Here is a 13,384-nt window from a genome sequence, read left to right as displayed (position 1 = left end):
TTGTGGCTGCAAGCCACAGATGGACCTGTCCTCTTCCATGAACCTGCTGACTCCCTTCTGCTAGTCATCTAAGCCATCACCCAGTCCTGAGGCAGAGAGTTCCATACATTAACATTGCCCTGTCTCTTCTGTTCACCTCATCATCATTCATTGGCATCCTTCCGTCTCGTATTGCCACATTTCACCTGTCGCATCACCACCTCCAGAGCCAGATGACGGCTGCAGCCAGCCCTGTGCACACATGCATAGGGTCACACTGCAAGGTGAGCACGCAGAGCATGCCCACTAGAGAGCAAGCTGGGGATCAAATTCAGCTTAGTATAGATTTCCCAAGAGAACCCGTATGCCAGGGGACAGTTGTGAGACTCGACCACCTTCTGCCGCCAGCTCCAGCACCCAGTTTCTGTTTCTGCACCCAAACTGGGCCATGCAACGGGTTGAGGTTTCAGCCACGACGCACATCTATTTGCATGCATTGCAAAGCGAAGTATAGACTCTCCATGTGAAGATCAGCAGATGTAGCTGCAATTCTGGGCAGCCTGAGAAGAGCTTCGCATCCATATCAGGTGCCCCCAGCTGCTCATTTGCATATATGTGCATATAGTAAGCTATGTATTTTGGCTTGCTTAGTATGTATATATGTATATGTAGCTATATATCAGGGACTGGTGATGGGTGGGGAGGCAGGTGAGGCAGAGCCTTCCTACTGGAGTCCTTCAAAAAGCGCCACTGCCGTGGGAGGCACCCAAGCACCCACCACCCCGCGTGGGTGGTGGGTGCTTGGGTGCCTCCCATGGCAGCGGCACTTTTTGAAGGACTCCGGTGAGAAGGACCTGCCTCCCCACCCATTTACGTCCATGTATGTATGCACATATCACATGTATGTATGCACGTGTGCACACATGCCTGATCTTGTCTGATCTTGGAAGCTAAGCAGGGTCAGGCCTGGTTAGTACTTGGATGGGAGACCACCTGGGAATATCAGGTGCTGTAGGCTTATACCATAGTCTTTCGAGACTGAAGGTTGCCAACCACGCACATGTATGTGTGTACGCACACTTATGTATGCATGTGTGCACACGCGTGTATGTATGTGCATGGCACATGTATGCACATGTGCGCCTGTATGTAGCTAAACAAGCGCATCGGTAAAGCAGCCACCACGTTTTCCAGACTCACAGAGAGAGTATGGTCCAACAAGAAGCTGACGGAACATACCAAGATCTAGGTCTACAGAGCTTGCGTCCTGAGTACACTTCTGTACTGCAGCGAGTCATGGACTCTTCGCTCACAACAGGAGAGGTAACTGAACGCTTTCCACATGCGCTGCCTCCGATGCATCCTCGGCATCACCTGGCAGGACAAAGTTCCAAACAACACAGTCCTGGAACGAGCTGGAATCCCTAGCATGTATGCACTGCTGAAACAGAGACACCTGCGTTGGCTCAGTCATGTTGTGAGAATGGATGATGGCCGGATCCCAAAGGATCTCCTCTATGGTGAACTCGTGTAAGGAAAGCACCCTACAGGTAGACCACAGCTATGATACAAGGACATCTGCAAGAGGGATCTGAAGGCCTTAGGAGTGGACCTCAACAGGTGGGAAACCCTGGCCTCTGAGCGGCCTGCTTGGAGGCAGGCTGTGCAGCATGGCCTTTCCCAGTTTGAAGAGACACTTGGCCAGCAGTCTGAGGCTAAGAGGCAAAGAAGGAAGGCCCATAGCCAGGGAGACAGACCAGGGACAGACTGCACTTGCTCCCGGTGTGGAAGGGATTGTCACTCCCGAATCGGCCTTTTCAGCCACACTAGACACTGTGCCAGAACCACCTTTCAGAGCGCGATACCATAGTCTTTCGAGACTGAAGGTTGCCAACATGATGATGATGTACATATGCACATGTATGTGTATGTATATACGCACACATATGTATGTACATACACTCACGTATGCATGCGAATAGCACATGTATGTACATGCGCACATGCATTTATGTGTATGTGTACATATAAATATATATGTACGTATGCATATGTGTATGCATAAAATCAGCTATGCACATTGCAAATGACCATAAGGAAAGTCATTTTTAATACATGGGGGCCATTCTTGAGCCCCCCCTCAGTGAGAGGCGGACCAGCCCTGGCGCCCCTGCAGGGAAACTCCTTGCTTCAGGCGCTGTCCCTTTAAGAAGCCGGGGCCCTCAATGCGCACGCGCAGGCCCGTCCACTCTGACGTCACCCGCTCCCCCTCCCTTTTCCTGCCCCTTTGTCCCCATCCTCGCCTCACTCAAACTTGAACATTAAAAAGGCGCCTGGCGCGGGGAATGATTGACAGCGGCTTGCGCGGGCTGGGCCTGGAGAACTCAGCCAATCAGGAGGCGCCGACTTTGCCTACGCGAGTGGCGTCATCAAACGGACAGCCGAGCGCCCACTCAGCGGAAGCGCGCGGAGGCGCGGCGGCCAATCAGGCTGCGGGGGCGGGACGGCGGCGGCCAGGCTCGCGAGGGACGGGTTCCGGCCGCGCGCGGCCTTTCCCCCCCTTCCTCCCGCCCGGGCTGCCTGAGGTGAGAAGGCCGCGGCCGGGTCGGGCCTCCTGCCGGTCCGAGGCCGGCCCAGTCGGGCGCGTTCCGGCCGAAGGGCGAGGGGGGGGGCCTGCCTGGGAGGCCGCGGAGGCACGTGCTCGGCGGCGGGCCCGGCTAGGCCCCTCAGCGGTGCCGCCGCCCCGGGGGGAGCGCCGGGCATCCCTGCCCCGCAGACCGGCAGCCGCGCGCCCAGAGGGGCCGCAGGTTCCTTCCCGCCCGCTGAGGGGGCCGGGCCCTTCTGCACGCCCAGCGGGGCTCTGCCGCTGAGCCTCCCCCTGCGGCCGAGGCCCTGCCGTGAGCCGTGTCGCGCATGCCCAGCCGGGGCGCTTCTCCGGGCCTTCCGCCTGGGTACGGAGGGAGCTGGGAGGTCCTCTGGGCGCCGGTGCAGCCGCTGGCCCGGCTCGCTTGGGGCTGTGTCTCCCCGCGGGCCCGGCCCTGTCCCGCCCCCAGCACCAGGCAGGCCTGCCGGTGGGGCAGCTTGGAGGCCTCCAGGCGAGGCTGCGCCCGCGCTGGAAGGTTGGACGGGATCGGCCCCCTGGAGCCCAGAGCAAGGCGCCCCTCAAAGCAGCACAGTTCATGCAGAGACGCCCAGCCCGCTTGTCACGCTTGCTGAGGCTGGGCCTGGGCAGGAAGCCCGCTGAGCCAGCCTGGCAGGCCACAGCCAGTCGGGGTGCCAGCTTCTGCCTGGCGGGTAACGGGCAGCCAGCCTCCTTGGCCTCACGTGCTACCTTTGCCTGCAGGGTGAAGGATGCAGGGCAGCAAGGGCTTCGCGATGGAGAAGCAGAACCACACTCCCCGGAAGCAGCAGCACCAGCACCACCATCACCAGCAGCAGCCTGAGCCAGCCAACGGGCAGCAGGCCAACAACCAAAGTGAGTGCTGCCCCTGCTTGGCTGGAAGGAGGTCTTTGCATAGGTGGTGGGCTCCTTCCTTTGCCTGGCATGGAGCTCAGCCTGAAAGACCCACTTCTGGTTCTGCTTCCCGCTCAGCTGGGGTGAGGGGCTTGCTTAGCACTCTGTGAAATCCCTAAAGACTTCTTGTGGATCTTTTGTAGAGCATGAGGCTTTTGTGCATGCTGAGTTCTTTGTTGCACCTTCGCACATTGGAAAGTTGTGGCTCCTTGCAGCTCTCTGTACTGCGAACACATCGGAAAGCAATTTTCATTCTCATGCATCCCCTTGCTTGTCAGTCTGGGATTTTGTAATGGACGAAGCTGTCTTAGGCCCCAAAGACCTTTATAAGAACATAAGAACAGCTTCGCTGGATAAGGCCATAGGCCCATCTAGTCCAGCTTCCTGTATCTCACAGCGGCCCACCAAATGCCCCAGGGAACACACCAGGTAACAAGAGACCTGCAAGGCCTCCTGGGAATTGTAGTTAAGAACATAAGAACAGCCCCACTGGATCAGGCCACAGGCCCATCTAGTCCAGCTTCCTGTATCTCACAGCGGCCCACCAAATGCCCCAGGGAGCACACCAGATAACAAGAGGCCTGCATCCTGGCGCTCTCCCTTGCATTGGCATTCTGACATAGCCCATTTCTAAAATCAGAAAAATTGTTGAAAAGAAAAATGACTATAAAATGGTCAACTGCCCCAGAAACCTTTTTTTAGAGCATGCAAGAAATGCTGGGCAGGAACTTATTTGCTTGGTGTCGGACATTTTGGCCAGGTGTTGTGCTGAGCACATCTGGTGTAACTTTGGGGGGGCATCAAGTAGGCATTTGGCACATCTGGCTCAGGACCCCACAGCTTAGCGCATCTTTTCTTGCTTCTTGTCTCATCTACCCTTGCCCATCAAAGATAGAATTGCCATGTTATCACCTGTCCTCTGTAGGAACTGGTGGTTCCTAATACTTCAGATCTAGGAGCCCAGACTAGCACAGCTGGCATTGCATTGATGTGGCTAATGGCCAAGTGCATGCATGCCTTCTGATTGCAAGGGGTCTTGCAATATATATGGGTTTGCAGCATTGCTTGGTGGTGGTGGGTTGCGGTGCAGTGGTGGCACAGCTCATTGATGTTTGGGTAATAGATACTGTGTGCTGATAGGTCGGCTTCCTGAGACCTTGTTAATGTATCTCCAAGCTTAACAAACCCACAGTGATCTTCCTACTCTGTGCTTGGTGTGTCTTTCTGATCCATACTTCTTCCCCCCTCATAGCTGGGAAGATTCTTCCCAAGATTCAAGCATCCAGGGGCACTGCCTGCTGGCAGCCTTTGCCTAACGGTTCTGCTTAAGTCTCTGAGTGGTGTTATTCCTCCAAATTGTAAAGTTGGAGGCCTTTGATCATGGAGCCCTAGATCCTTTCTGCCCCCCAAGGCGATCCCCAAGGAGTAGAAAGACAAGCTGGCAAAATTGGGGGAGGTGAAATGTTTTCCCACCAGCATTGTTCTATAGGAGCTGCTGAACATCTGTTGCCCTGGGCCTGTCCTCCTAGCTGTTGCAGTGCTCTTGCTGGCCTATAGGAGGACTGTTGACAAAATCTCGGGCTCCATGTCAGATGAAAACCACAATCTGGGTATTGCTGCTTGGTGATGTTTCTTGCATATCTCTGTTCTCAGGATTGCTGGCTAACTTGCTGTGTTACTCTGAAAATAGTTGGATGTTATGGGAGACAGCAAATATTCTGTTTTTTGTGCTCTTGTCTGTGTTAACACCTGGCATTTGTTCCCCCATTTTGTAGAGCGATTCTGTACCTTATTCCCCTCAGATGAAGGCCTGACAATTGACCTGAAGAACTTCCGGAAACCAGGTGAAAAGACCTTCACTCAAAGGAGTCGCCTGTTTGTGGGGAATCTGCCCCCTGACATAACTGAGGAGGAGATGAGGAAGCTCTTTGAAAAATACGGAAAGGCTGGTGAAGTGTTTATCCATAAGGACAAAGGCTTTGGTTTCATCAGGCTGGTGAGTGGCTTGTTGAACCAACAACATGCTGTGTAGTTAGTTCGTGTCATGTGCCAGGAGTGGCTAAAAGAACTTTGCTGTGTCTTAACACTTGTGAATGCTGAGTGTGGTCCATACTCTTGTGTGACAGTGGAACCAACATTTCTGTCCCACAGAGCATGTTAATGGTCTGTGTGGCTGGGTATTTATTGTGACTGCATGTGAGAAGGTAAAGTAAGTTGTACACAGGTGGGCCTGTGATTCACCAGCAGAAAGTGAAGCTTTTTCCAGGGAAACGTGGTCCTTGTGGCCTGCAGAGTTGGGAGGTTATCCCAGCTGGTACTTTGGTGGCCTTGAGCCCCAGAAATTCCTGTCTACTCACCCTGGCTGGATCTCCCTCACACTAGGGATGTTGGTTGCTTATGATGAATGCATATAAAGCTGAGGGAAACTCCCCAAGCCATAGGGAATGCCCATCCAGATGCCCTTGAGACTGGCAGCAGCTCCGGGCTCATCTCCCCCAGTCTGTTGCTTGCAGCTGCCATCTGCAGAGCTGAGGTCTTTGGCGAAAGCTGAATTTCTTGCTCGGTTCTTCCAAATGTTAAATGCAATGAGGAAAAAACACTCCTCTGGAAGATTAGGGATGCTTGTCTTCTGCAAGGGTGCTCTTTCTCTCAGGGCTCTAGGCTTTTGCCTGCGCCCTGCCTTACTTCTCTAATGCCTGCTGCTGCCTGCTTGCCAGCTGCTTGTAGGTGCTCTTGGAAACAGTGCTGCTGTTTGCATTACATGCTTCTGTCATTTCCCTTCAGGGAGGGAATAGTTCGAGTGAGCTGGGGAATCACTGGTTTGAAGGGCTTTAACAGGCAATGTGTCTTGTGTCCCCAGGAAACACGGACGCTGGCAGAGATAGCAAAGGTGGAGCTGGACAACATGCCCCTGCGTGGGAAGCAGTTGCGTGTGCGCTTTGCGTGCCACAGCGCTTCACTGACAGTCAAGAACCTGCCGCAGTTTGTATCCAACGAACTCCTGGAGGAAGCTTTCTTGATGTTTGGCCAGGTGGAGAGGGCTGTGGTGATTGTGGATGACAGAGGCAGGCCTTCTGGGAAGGGCATTGTGGAATTCTCAGGGAAGCCAGCTGCCAGGAAAGCCCTGGACAGATGCAGTGAGGGTTCCTTCTTGCTGACTACGTAAGTTTGGTGGGGAAGGCTTCCTTGACTTGGGTGGGGGCCTGAAAGGAAAGGGGAGTCATGGTGGGAATCCTCAAGTGATACTTTCTGCCTACGTCCACAGTGCTGAATAGGGGAGCGGTGCAACTTTGGGTAGTCACCAATGGTGAGTAGTGGTTAACTTGGGTGAGCATGGCTGGCACACCAGGAAGTGCATCTAGTGCTGGAGGGTTGTGCGTTTGCTATCATGTGGTTCTTGGTGTAGATTTCATCATCAGCTACACAAACTCTTCTCTTGCCAAGGAGCTAATAATGGCCACCACTCTGCCACTTTCCGAGGCAGTCAATTCTGATGGAGAGTGAGGGGACAGCTCCTGCTCTGTAAACATTCACATGGGTGAATCAATGCGTCATTGAGCACCCAGAGCAGGATCTGAGGATCTATCCAGTCCTGCTGGATCTCTTTGTCTTTACCATTCAAAGGGTCTTCCAAGTAAAGAGGGTTGGCAGTCCTGTAAGGAAGGCTCTGGTCTTTCCTCAGTGTTGGGGGATTTTGTACTCTGAGCAACGGCTGCATCTAAGTCCAGAGTGTTAACTTTTGCTGGAGGCATTTGGCTGGGTACCACTGGAAGCTTCTGCTCAATCTCTCCACCAGATTCCCTCGGCCTGTTACTGTGGAGCCCATGGATCAATACGATGATGAAGAAGGGCTGCCGGAGAAGTTAGTCATCAAGAACCAGCAATATCACAAGTAAGGCCTGAATGGTGGGTAGGGTTTGCCCCTTGAGGGTGCAGGAAGTCTTGAGAAGCTGCTTGGCCCAGCATGGGTTTCTCACCTCTCCAGACAGGCAAGCACACTCATTGCCTCTTCCTCTGAGAAATTCAGGGTAGCACATACTCCCATGGAGTAGTTCATCCAGCTCTTAAAACGACATGTTTGCAGTGCGAGCTGAGTGAGGTGGGGCCTGGATAAGCCCTTGTTTTGGTCTGCTAAGCCTTCCCTTCTGAGAGGTGTATAGAGTGCAGGCATCCTCCCTCAAGACCCAGGGCTTGCTTCCTTGATCCCCGTCCTCATGCCCCTTGGCACAGGCTGCCTCTTATGTTCATGGGTGGCCAGGCATTTCCTCTTGCACCCTCAGGGAGCGTGAGCAGCCCCCTCGCTTCGCCCAGCCTGGGTCCTTTGAGTATGAGTATGCGATGCGCTGGAAAGCCTTGATTGAGATGGAGAAGCAACAGCAGGAGCAAGTGGACCGCAACATTAAGGAGGCGCGGGAGAAGCTGGAGCTGGAGTTGGAGGCTGCTCGCCACGAGCATCAGGTCATGCTCATGAGACAAGGTGAGGGCCAGCAGGCTGGGAGCAGTTGGCCGCTCTTAGGGACATGCTTGCAGGGCAGGTGGTGCTAATCCCCTGTATGTTTCCTCCAGACTTAATGAGGCGCCAGGAGGAGCTGAGGAGGATGGAGGAGTTGCACAATCAGGAGGTGCAGAAGCGGAAGCAGTTGGAGCTCAGGTGAGCAGGAGGGTGGAGAGGAGCGCGGGAGAGCCGGGCCGGTGGTCAGCAGGTCTCTTGGGGTCATTCTTGCCTCCCTGCAGTGAGCCTGAAAACATCTGTAGCTCGCAATGTATTCACTACAGCAGTGCTTCTCACACATTTAGCACTGCGACCCACTTTTTAGAATGAGAATCTGTCAGGGCCCAGCGAAAGTGATGTCATGACCAGAAGTGACATCATCAAACAGGGAAACGTATAACAATCCTAGGACGCAGTCCTACCCACATTTCCACCCAAGAGTAAGCCCCATTGGCTATCGTTGTTAAAAGAATATACATAGCAGCTTGTTAAAAGTACAGATCTGTAACATTTTCCCAAATCCTGTCCCATCGCATGATGGCATCAAGTCTAATAGATTAAAAATAAAATATTGAAATGAACAGGGACCCACCTGAAATTGGCTTTCAACCCACCTGGTGGGTCCTGACCCATAGTTTGAGATGTTCTGCAGCTGCGTTACGTCTCAGCAGTTGGGAGCATTGTGCCACAGATTCCTGTGTGTGCCTCTGCCTAGCAGAAGGGGCCAGAGAAGGCAGTGCCTGTAGTGTTATCCAGTCTTCAGAATATCGGTGTCTTAGTTGTGGCTGGAGCCACAGATCTGTGCAGTCTCCTTCAGGACACTTTGCTTCTCGCCTTCTGAAGCAGGACCCTCCCTCCTCACTTCAGGGCAGCCATCCTTGTGCTGCCAGGGGTAGGGTTTGCAGCAGTAAAGCTGGTTCTTGTTTGGTGGCTGTCCAATCAGTGAGACTATGTAGGAGTTTCCCTTGTAGGCAGGAGGAGGAACGCAGGCGCCGTGAGGAGGAGATGAGGAGGCAGCAGGAGGAGATGATGAGGCGACAGCAGGAAGGATTCAAGGGGAACTTTCCTGATGCGGTAGGGGGTTTGTTTCTACTAGGGGTAGGGGGGTTTTTGGACCATCCATGGTCTGCTGCAGGTGGAACTTTCACACCCTCTCTTGGAGCAAGGAATATTGTAGAATGTGGCTTAAGGCCAGTTCTTTCTTTGTTTTTCAGAGGGAGCCTCCAGATATGCGGATGGGACAGATGGGCATGGGAGGTGAGTCACTCCTTGGACTTGAGTTAACACACTGTCCTGGGGTTCTCGTTCTGGACTGGGCTGGCTGCTTCCCATTGTGGTGACTGCAGCTGACTGGGAGCTAAGTGAAGGGAGGGAGGCGTGTCCTTCCAAACAGCTCGGATCACCAGGACGGCAGGGCTACAGCACGTGTGCCTCGGGGGAAATGGCTGGGTTATCTTCAGTCACTGGAACGGCAGGGCTGTGGCTGTAGCAGCTGCTCCTGGAGACTTAGTGCTGGTCTAGCTCAATCTGCTTCCATTAGCAGCATTCCTTGAAGGCCTTTCCTGACCCTGTTGCTTGGGATTGTATCACCTGGAGATGCTGCCGGAGTTAAGCCCAGGACCCCCTTCGTGCAAAGCAAGGGCCTCCTGCCTCAGCTGTTGGGTTGTAGGCTTGCCTTCACATCCACCTTGTCCTTCAGTTTGTACATGCCCAGACTGTCTTGTTCTTTTCCTTCCAGGTGCCATCGGCATGAACAACCGAGGGTCAATTGGAGGCGCTAGTGTTCCAGCTGGGCCACCACCTGCTGCTGGTCCTGGCCCAATGATTCCTGATGGAGCTATGGGAATGGTAATGTCCACAAGTGCTAGCCACCTGTAGTAGAACTGGGGGTGAAGGGGTCTGTTCTAGTAGTCTTTTCAGGGTAAAAATCTCAGCCTTTGCAACTGAGCTTGCGTCATCCAGGCAGGCAGCCACAGAATGTCAAGGAACACTTTAGAAGAGGTGTCGTGGGGGGAGGCTTCAGGAAGCCACACTGTGCTGCAGGGGAGGGGGCAAGGACCAACTTTGTCTCCTGCTTTTGGCCTGGCAACTGCTGATTAGCATGTAGGCAGAGCTGGCTTGCATGAACTGGGCACAATGGGATGGACCCCTAGAAACCCAAGCCTTGTTGTGCTTAGGATTCTGCCTCAGGGCTGCTTCTCCTCCAACAGGGGGGGTCTGCAGAGGCAAGCTGCTTTCCATATACGAGACCCGCTGTGATTGCAGCATAGCAAATGGGCTTATGTGCTGATAGGATGGGCTTTTTGACTCCTGGGCTTGCTTGCTTTTGAGACCAAGGTGTAAGACCAGGCCTGGGTGTGGTTGTGGCTTCTGACAGCTGCCTTGGGGGACAGTGTGCTTCAGCTTCAGTAGTGGCCCAGTTCTGTTCAGAGGAACAGTTGTGACCCTTTATTCCCCATGGCAGTGCCTCCAGCTGGACTCCCTTGCAAGGATGCAGTGTGCTGGTGGCACTGGCACTCCTGCTGCCTTTGGCCCAAATGTCCTGGCTCCCTGGGCCATGCCCCTTAGTGAGCTTTGATAGCGACAGGCCCTGGCTTGGAGGCAGACGGATGCTTGCAGAGTGGGGCATTGGGTTTGTGTGAACTTTGGCAGGGCTCCAGTATCCAGAGGAAACATAGGCCTCGTTCTGGTTGTAGTCTGTCTTTAACACAGTCATCCCTAAGCTGCGCCGACCGGTAGCTTTCCCCGTGGTGGTTGTTTCTCATAGGGAAGCAGTCGTGAGTTGGAGGCTGGCTGAGAGCTGCAGGGTCCTCACAACAGATGCTCAATGGTGTTTCTCTCTTGCTCCACACTAGACTCCACCGCCACCTGCAGACCGCTTTGGCCAGGGCAGTGCAATGGAAGGACTTGGCACGATGGGAGGAAACCCACCAGGATTCAACAGGGGAGCACCTGGTGGAGACTTTGGCCCCAACAAGCGTCGTCGATACTAATGGGGTGGGGGTCCTGTGCCCTGGCCAATCCCTTCCAGCGACCCTCAGGGGCTGGCCTTAGTGAAGGGCATGCAGCCAGGTGTGTAGAGAGTGTAGTCTGCGCCACCACAAGGTGCATTCCTGCAAACCACAATGTGAAGGTGGATCCCGGGAGGCTTCAGTAGCTGTAAGTGCGTGAGGCCAGGCTAGGACCTTGATGTCTGTCTTTTCCCCGAGCAGCTCCGCCCAGCTTGTCCCCAGGCAACTCGCCAGCCCTTGGAGGGCACCTCTGTCTCCGCCCAGCCCTCCAAAGGCACAGCGCTGGAGACTTGGGGCAGGGCCTCTGGGCCTGTACATCTCTGTAGCTTCAAACGGCTTATCATGTAGAGGGGGGAGGGGAGGGGTAGTTTTTTAAAACTTGTAGCTTTTTACTTTTTCTCTGGACCACTTTTTCTTTTCTGTAGCTTGCTGGTGTGGCCAAGAGGGCCAGGAGGTGGTGGTTTGAGGATGAATTATTCAACGTGTTGTACCATTCTTTAATTTTTTACTGGTAGAAAAGTACAAACTATGAACAAAGAAACAGTTCCCTGTTAAATTCGATTAAAAAGATTGTTTGTAGAACCCTAACTTTGCCTGTCTTGTGTAGAAGTATGAGATTTTCTTTGTGTGAACCTGAACTGTAATTGTCCACTAACAGGTTGAGTTTGTCTGGAGGTTGTTACAGGAATGCATTAAAAGGGATTTTAAGCCTTTTTTACTTGGCGTGCAGTCTTTTTTCTTTCCTGCATCAGTAGGAGGGTGTCCTGATTCAGTGCTCTTAGCTGCACTGCCTCTAAGGCATCGCTTTCCTTGGGCCTGTTCATTGACCATGGTGGGGGGAGAATAGGTGTTGAGCATCCAGGAGTGAAATCAGATCCAGCCTCTGTGCAGCTTGTCCCTCTTTCCAGGGCAGGGCAGGGCAGGGCTTGTTGCCCCTGCCCTGGAGTTGACTTGGAAGGTAGGAGAGGAGCAGATTTGGAGCAAGAGGGCTCAGTGCCTGACCATTCCTTGCAAGTGGGAGCTAGACAGTCTGACGAGTACATTTGTGCATGTCTGCCTGGTTACCCAGTTCTGCATCTGCCTTTTCTGGGCTTCAGTAACACACTTTGAACATAAATGAAACCCCCTTCTCCACCCTCCACAGTCTCCTTGAGTTTGGGCCTGGCTAGAGCTGGACAGCTGTCCACTTCTGTGTCTGAACAGGCCATCTGGGCGCAGAGTGCACAAGCAGGACTAGCTCTATAGCAAAGCTGAATCTCAGAGCAGTGGAGCTCAGCAATCCTGCAACTTGCCTTCATCTCTGCCTAGCGGTGTGCTAGCAGCATGCACCAGGCTGTGCAGTTGCATGATCCAAGATAAGAGGCAGACTAGATGGGGTGAAAGGTTAAGAACCTGGGTCCCTATATAAACAGGGTGTGCTGGGGGGGAAGGGGCATGGACACCACTGCTCAAAGTTCACTGAGCACTCACCGACCCTGCCCAGAACGGGCAAGGCTCTCTCGCTCTGGGTGCGTTCCTGGCGACTGCTGTTGAGGTAGGTCGCCTTCTGCACTGGCTCAGTTCTCAAGAACTGGTGGGGCGGGAGACAGCTGTGTTTTGGGTGTAGGGGAGGGAAATGCAAAGGCGGCTTCCTGTGCACATAGGATCAAGCTGCTGTAGCCGTACCAGTTCTGGTGTGCTGTAAGTGCTGAGTGGGACAGGAGGAGCGTTCTAGCCAGTGGCTCCTGGCAGCACAGTGCTGAGCTGGCTGGAACTTCCAGTCAACTTCCCCTGCTGCTGGAGGGTTTTGCTTCCTACAGTTTTTGAATATTCTGTCCCAGAAACTGCAGGGCAGTAATAACTGCTGAAATCTATAGCAAGTCTACATGGGGCCTCCAGGTGGTCCACCATTTCTGGCTTCCCCCTTCCATGAGGGGTTTGGTGGCAAAAGAGCAAGAGAGCTCCACCTATCCAGCTGCTTCTGTTAGGGAGGGGTGTGCTAAGAGTCTGGCCAGCAGAGTGCAGAGGCTCACCTAGCACCAAAGTTGTCAGCTCCCCCAGCAACAGCAGCAGACCCAGCCAGTCTGTGGATTCTTTCTGTTTAAATGGCAGTGCTTTTCTTGCACCCATTTGTAGGGTAGTTCCTTCAGCAGCTGTGTAGTGGACACCATCTTGTCTTCCTGGGAATATCAAGGGCAGGCAACTTCCAGCTGCCGCACAGGCACAGTCAAAGCACACTCACAGTTCAAGAGAGACATGTGAGTGCAGGAGGGCAACTAAGGTGACTTGGCCCCAGGCCCTGGTGGAGTTGTGATCAGCACCTAGAACTGCACCTTGTGCTGGTTTGGTGGGCAGGAGAGTGCTACTGCCTGAGGGCCTGGGTTGACCCCTCCCGCTTCTGAGCTAAGC

At 53.8% G+C, this 13,384-nt stretch overlaps 1 protein-coding gene across 3 annotated transcripts; it reads left to right on the top strand.

Moving 5' to 3' along the window:
- Window positions 1-2,458: 2,458 nt before the first annotated feature.
- NONO (non-POU domain containing octamer binding) lies at window positions 2,459-11,714 on the top strand. 3 transcript variants are annotated; one of them, XM_066640069.1, is made up of 11 exons: window positions 2,459-2,564; window positions 3,323-3,454; window positions 5,296-5,489; window positions 6,354-6,655; window positions 7,290-7,385; window positions 7,774-7,970; window positions 8,060-8,144; window positions 8,957-9,059; window positions 9,200-9,242; window positions 9,724-9,833; window positions 10,841-11,714. In XM_066640069.1, exons 2-11 carry the CDS (start codon window positions 3,331-3,333, stop codon window positions 10,976-10,978), a joined length of 1,392 nt encoding a protein of 463 aa, XP_066496166.1. In that variant the 5' UTR covers window positions 2,459-2,564; window positions 3,323-3,330; the 3' UTR covers window positions 10,979-11,714. The 3 variants fall into 3 exon arrangements, with proteins under 3 accessions (XP_066496166.1, XP_066496164.1, XP_066496165.1); XM_066640067.1 differs by having other exon boundaries at window positions 5,269-5,489; XM_066640068.1 differs by lacking the exon at window positions 2,459-2,564 and adding an exon at window positions 2,843-2,930 and having other exon boundaries at window positions 5,269-5,489.
- The last annotated feature ends 1,670 nt before the right edge of the window (window positions 11,715-13,384 follow it).

Source organism: Tiliqua scincoides, chromosome 12 (assembly GCF_035046505.1).
Source record: "Tiliqua scincoides isolate rTilSci1 chromosome 12, rTilSci1.hap2, whole genome shotgun sequence".
NCBI lineage: Eukaryota > Metazoa > Chordata > Lepidosauria > Squamata > Scincidae > Tiliqua > Tiliqua scincoides.
The sequence above is the reverse complement of the archived record's forward strand: the minus strand, read 5'-3'. Positions and strand labels throughout refer to the sequence as shown.

Excerpts from the sequence above, each read along its gene's own strand:
- NONO (XM_066640067.1), top strand. The coding sequence starts at position 3,331 with ATGCAGGGCAGCAAGGGCTTCGCGATGGAGAAGCAGAACCACACTCCC. Across the intron at positions 3,455-5,268 it reads GCAGCAGGCCAACAACCAAA|AGCGATTCTGTACCTTATTC; the intron begins GTGAGTGCTGCC and ends CCCATTTTGTAG. Across the intron at positions 7,386-7,773 it reads AAGAACCAGCAATATCACAA|GGAGCGTGAGCAGCCCCCTC; the intron begins GTAAGGCCTGAA and ends TTGCACCCTCAG.